This window comes from Epinephelus lanceolatus, chromosome 11 (assembly GCF_041903045.1).
Source record: "Epinephelus lanceolatus isolate andai-2023 chromosome 11, ASM4190304v1, whole genome shotgun sequence".
Taxonomy (NCBI): domain Eukaryota; kingdom Metazoa; phylum Chordata; class Actinopteri; order Perciformes; family Serranidae; genus Epinephelus; species Epinephelus lanceolatus.
Genome location: NC_135744.1, coordinates 17,898,220 through 17,904,007, shown reverse-complemented (window position 1 = coordinate 17,904,007; position 5,788 = coordinate 17,898,220). Strand labels below are relative to the sequence as shown.

The 5,788-nt window shown below is 44.0% G+C and overlaps 1 protein-coding gene across 1 annotated transcript; it reads right to left on the bottom strand.

Moving 5' to 3' along the window:
- Positions 1 to 214: 214 nt before the first annotated feature.
- Positions 215 to 4,787, bottom strand: pou4f4 (POU class 4 homeobox 4). The gene is made up of 2 exons (XM_033649339.2): positions 4,441 to 4,787; positions 215 to 3,044 (listed from the first exon to the last, which is right to left on the bottom strand). Exons 1-2 carry the CDS (start codon positions 4,558 to 4,560, stop codon positions 2,121 to 2,123), a joined length of 1,044 nt encoding a protein of 347 aa, XP_033505230.1. The 5' UTR covers positions 4,561 to 4,787; the 3' UTR covers positions 215 to 2,120.
- Between the last annotated feature and the right edge of the window lie 1,001 nt (positions 4,788 to 5,788).

Here is a 5,788-nt window from a genome sequence, read left to right as displayed (position 1 = left end):
AAAGTCCATTAAAGCGAGAGAAAAAAAAAAGATTATTACCACCTCTATCAGCAAACAAGGGCCTAATCTGCGGTGTGATGGTGATAAAAATCTCACGAGAGGTATCGATTTATATGCAAAGAATATATTTTTAAAAGATTTCTATAAGACGCCCCAAACCTGCCTTGTTGTATATTTCCATTTTAATTTTCCCCAAAGAAAGGCTGTGAGAGAATGAAGTAAAACGTGCACGGTTTATTTCAGCTTCTGTCGCTTACACAGACACATTTAAAGCACACTTTCACAAATGAAATATGATTTTTTTTCTCCAAAATAAATTAAGTTCAAATAAATAATAAGGGCAATATAAAGAAAATAAAACAAGTGTTGAAAAAATATGTATAAATAAGGCCGACTATTTCCCTTCATCGGAATATCTACAAAGTGCGCTCCATAAAGGTGTCAGTGATAATAATAATAATGATAATAATGATAATAATAATAATAATATGCAAATGATTCATTTCCATGAGGACACAAAGGGGGGAGATAAACAACTTAATAATAATAATAGTAATAATAATTTGATTGTCAAAGCATCCTTGCAGTGAACTTGAACATACAACAGGTTTACACATCAGTGAGTTCTCTATAGGCCTAATTCACCATTAAACCGGTGGAAGAGGAAGAAAAATAAATAAAAACACATTAAAAACAAACAAAAAATGAACCTACTCGTCTTTTTTTTAGCGTGTGTGTTTTTAAATCACCATGAACGTGCCAACACTTGCGTAATGAGGTAGCCACACAGCTATACCGTGTGAATATGTGTATTCGTGCGTGTGTTTTTTGTGTGTGTGTGTGTGTGTGTGTGTGTGTGTCTCTCTCTCTCTCTCTTCTTCTTCTTATTGCAATGCAGTCACTTTTTGGAGGGGGTTGTTTTCATATTTGTGGAGCCATTTAAGCACAGAAAACACCCCCCCCCCTCCCCCCACGAGTCAACCATGCAATTACAGTAGTTATTGTGCCTCATAAATCAGCCACAGACCGACATGTTTACGCGTCTTTGCGCGATCTGTTCCCCAAAAACTTGCTGAATTCCCGACAGAAACAAACACCTGGGAGAAAAGACAGCGAAAATTCAATAGCCTACATTTCAATGAGCTTTTTCCACACAAGGAGGTGCAACATATTCACAAATATGTACAATGATAAATATAAAAAAGCTATTCCGACTAATTCAATTCCCGTCATTATTATGCGTATTTTTTGTACAATAATTGCCATATGAATGAATGGGACGGAGCATTGTTCCCCTTCTTTTTCTGCCACCGTGGTGATCACCATCTCCCGTGTCTCGGAGAGCATTCTGTGGAGAAGCATACACATTTGAGAGTCTCAAGTTTTTGGACAGGGTCTCAGTCTTTCTCCCAGTCCCGGTGCTCCGTCTCCACTGTCAGATTTTTATTACAAAAAAGGTACACCGTTGAATCCGGTTGTTTGTGAAGCTGCGTGAGGCTGAACCTTCCCAGAAACAATGAAAGCAGTTCCCGGTGATACTAAGTGGAGATTAGTCGTCAGGTGCCCAACATCCAAACCTCTCAGCGTCTCTACAATACAGCTGAAACACTCCAGAGACGCGCAGGTGTTTCGTTGCATATGTGCTTCCTAAAGCAAACCGCTGCTGCCTGTGTTGAATACTTTCTGTGAAAAAAAAAAAATGTTTCCACAACTGGGATTCTGGCACTGGTGCAAAAACAGGACTGTGGATGCTGCTCCTTTGCACGGTGGACAACACTGGAGTTCATCTTAACAAGACATTTAGTCCATTAGTTAGTCAGAGAAGTAACGAATTCAGCCATGAGGTTTCATTTCAGGAATTCTTGAAAACAAAAATCACTTAATGAGCTATTTAAGGGGAAAATCGACTCGTTAAGAGATTAAATGACTTGTTAAGATTGGTATATTATTTTAAGTGCGCGCCTACAGGGCCCTGGCTGTGTGGCAAACAGGTCCAGCTCCAGTCACAACAGGCACAACGGTGTACCTTGTTTTATTTTCTGACAGTGTGCAGCAGCAGCTTGTCTCTGATTTGTCTTTTTGTAAACGGAGCAGAGACCCGCAGGTTTCCCCGCAAGCTCTTAGTGCGTCGCAGAAAACTTCATTCGTTTCTGCTTTTGCCTCTGATTGCAAAACCAAACCCGGACCACGTTCTTTTTCAGGTCCAGTTTCTCGGCGATTGCAGCGATCTTCTCCGACGAGGGCCTCGGCTGCACGGCGAAATAAGCCTCCAGGGAGCGCTTCTCCGGGGCCGCGATTGACGTTCGTTTCCTCTTTTTGTCGCCCCCGTTGAAGATCTCCGGCTTGGACATCTTCTCCCTCTGCGCCCGCTCCGCTTCCTCCAACCAGGCCTCCAGGATCGGCTTAAGGGCCACCATGTTGTTGTGCGACAGCGTCAGGGACTCGAACCTGCAGATGGTACTCTGGCTCAGACACCCGACACCGGGGATCTTAAGGTTGGCTAGAGCCGAGCCCACGTCCGCCTGGGTCACCCCGAGTTTGATCCGCCTTTGTTTGAACCTCTCGGCGAACGACTCCAGCTCCCGGGGATCGGGCTCCGAGTCTAAGCCGCCGGACCCCAGGGAGCTGTGGGGCAGCGCGTGCGGGTGCATGTTCATGGACTGTTGATGGTGGTGGTGCTGCATGTGGTTGATGGCCGACATGTGGGCGGCGTGGGCGGTGTGCGAGGCCGTGGAGCAGACGTCCGAGCCGGGCATACCTCCCAGGGAGATGCCGGGTGTGAGGTGGTCCAGCAGGTCGCCCTCCAGGCCCTGTGCAGGTTGGTGGTGCGCCGGGTGGTGGTGGGAGGTGAGCACCGATGGGTGGTGCAGGTGCGCGGAGGAGGAGGTCGGGGTGCAGGTCATGCTGGTCATGGTGGTCATGGTGTGGTAGGTCGCGTCTGGTTTGAACGGATGGCTCTTCTGGGCCACAATGTCCACAGCGGCCAGAGCCTCGGCTCTCTGCAGCAAAGTCTCATCAAAGCCGGCGAAGATGTTCCCCTGAAGCTGAGAGGAGAGAGTCAGGCCGGTTAGAGCAGGAAATGGGACAGAAATGAACACACTGACTTCATGTAATCACAATTAATCAATTAAATTTCTCCAGCGCGCCTTCACCATGCAACCTTAAGATCATCTTAAATGTGGATTATTTTTCTTTGTAAAGACTTTCATGTTTAAATCTGTGGAAAATATAAGAAACAATCAACATTTTTTTTAATTAATTTAATTCAAATAAAGAGCCAGTGTAAAAGAAAAAACTAAAGTCTGCTCACAAAACGAAAAAAATAACGATTAATTTAATATCAAGTGAAGTCATTCATTTTTTACACATTAAATATAACAAAATTTTGTATTATTTCACAGCATTTTCACACGTTTCTACCTGCGAGTCAAACTATAAAAATCAAGATGTAAATTAGCTTTCTAAGCGTTGATATTTTAGGTTACATCTCAGCTATGTACAGGGGTTCCCACAGATTCAATACACACATAACAAAATTAATTTTCCTGCAACTTCCACTAAACTTTGTTTCTAACTTCTCAGACAATCCAACGCAGCTTGGACATCACTGAATCTGCCCAACGCCCAGAAAGTGTGTCAGCGTGGATGGATATTCATTTAAAATTAATATTTACGATCTCCTGAATAATTTCTGCGGACAATGAAATGAGACGAGTTTGAATATGAATGGGACAATATGAGATAACACGCGCTTAGAGAATCCACGCCGCCTCTTTTTCCGCTTCCTCCTTCATCTTTTATCGTCTCTGACTTTTAGCAGCATCACTCAGACTTGGCCTGAATGCAGGATTTGGGTTCCCAGAGAGGCGTTTGTGCGTCTTTACGCACCGACTTCCTGCCTTGAGCAACCAGGTTGGCTTGGCTCCTGTGTTGCCCTCTTTGTGCTGCGGGTGCTTTCTGATCCATCCTGTCATATCCATATTTCAGTTGTCTCAGATATTTGATTCTTTTTTTTTATATTTAATCGATTTCGTTCTGTCTTTTATGAGTTACACTTTTTTTTCATTTTCCCTGCTGCGTCCAAATCGAGCACTTTTCTTGTTCAGTTTTCTGGTGATTAAATCGAGAATTTGTGACTTTTGAAAACAAAATTAGTTTCATTTGATTAAAAAAAAAATAACAGGTTCAGCTTTAGTCTTTGAAGGTGATGTGGCCTCCATATTTTAACTGAAACACATTAAGGCACAATACGGGACTGTGTGCGCCACGTTTATCATTTAGCAGCTTGCCTCTGTAAAAGTTATCAAATGGACCTGTAACATTTTGGAAGCCATGTGTATTTTCTCCACAATTTCCTCTGAAATATTTTTGAAGTTTCGTTTGCAGATGTTAGGAGCTGCAGGAAGTCAACAGCAGCAGTGAAATGAAATTTGGACTCACCGATGGTGTGGGCAGACAGGCCCTGCGTATGGCCTCCGAGCTGGAGTGCAGAGGCGTGTATTTGGGCTCGTGGAGGATTGGGTGCATACTGAAAGGTTGCTTGCTGTTCATCGACATCATGATTGCAGAAGTGAGGGAGGGTCGTTGTCCGTCGTCCTCGTTCGGCTCCGTGTTGGGAGATTTTTCTAAAAAAGAAACGCCACGGAGAGAAAAACCTGCCGGTTGCAGACGCTTTGAATTAAAAACTCGCTCGTGTTCGGGCGATTCGGTCACGCTCGCTTTATAAAACACAGAAACAGAGAAGGAGAGGTAACTCCTGGGCTCCTGCGGGTCTCCTCTGTCTCCTTTTCGCCTGTAAATGAGTTCTATAATAAAGATGCTCCTCGCCTCCAGCTCCTATATTGGACCACTGCCGCGCAGGCTCGTGCTCATTGGTGGATCCTCAATCCCTCCCTCTGGACGCCTCCGCCAATCAGGTGGAGCTCCCCGGATTGTACCCACGCCTCCAAGCGTGCCTGGCTCGCTGGAAAGGAGAGACAAGGAAGGATGTTGTGTAGTTGCACTGCTGAAAAAGTATTCGTTGAAATAACTGGAAATCAACACTTGAATAAAGTGACACTACTGACCCACAGTTGGACCCAACAGGCAGCTGCACCAAGGACTCTGAAGGCAGGAAGCTGATGTGAAAATTACACTTAAAAACAATTAAATCTGCATTAATGACCATTTAAAAGAAATATATCTTGCTCTCAGTGTCCCATAATGATCTAAACACTGCTTAATAAATATTTCCCCAAATATTTAGAGCTGTCTGAAAGTGGTTAAATGCAAATGCCTACTGGAGGCTGAGAACTGGTGATTTTGGCTTTAAAACACTCAAAGAACATGAATTATTTAATGGCACATTTAAATGTATATCTGAGGCTGTTCTGCAGCCCTCTGGCACTCAGGATTAGATGCTGAAATATCAAGAAATCACTTTTAGAGTGTTGCAGAGATCCTTCAAAATGCAGCAGCAGAGCAGCAGACACATTATAGCCTAGCTGTATACTGTATGTTCCTCCGCACCATGACGCGCACACTGAGCGTACAGTAACACAGTACAGTAATTCAGGCCATGATGATGATTACGCACAGCAAATGTGATTGGAAACAGACGGGAGAAGTGTGTGTGTGTGTGTGTGTGTGTGTGTGTGTGTGTGTGTGTGTGTGAGTTATTCAGCTCAAATTATTAATTGATGGCAGACGCGCAGGAATTCCTCCGCCTGAACCCCATTCACTTTCTTGGCAATTAATACATTAATTAATCATGCTTCATTTACTTTGTGGCTGTAGTAAGGACCCCCCC

Excerpts from the sequence above, each read along its gene's own strand:
- pou4f4 (XM_033649339.2), bottom strand. The coding sequence starts at position 4,560 with ATGATGTCGATGAACAGCAAGCAACCTTTCAGTATGCACCCAATCCTC. Across the intron at positions 3,045-4,440 it reads CCTGTCTGCCCACACCATCG|CTTCAGGGGAACATCTTCGC; the intron begins GTGAGTCCAAAT and ends CTCTCCTCTCAG.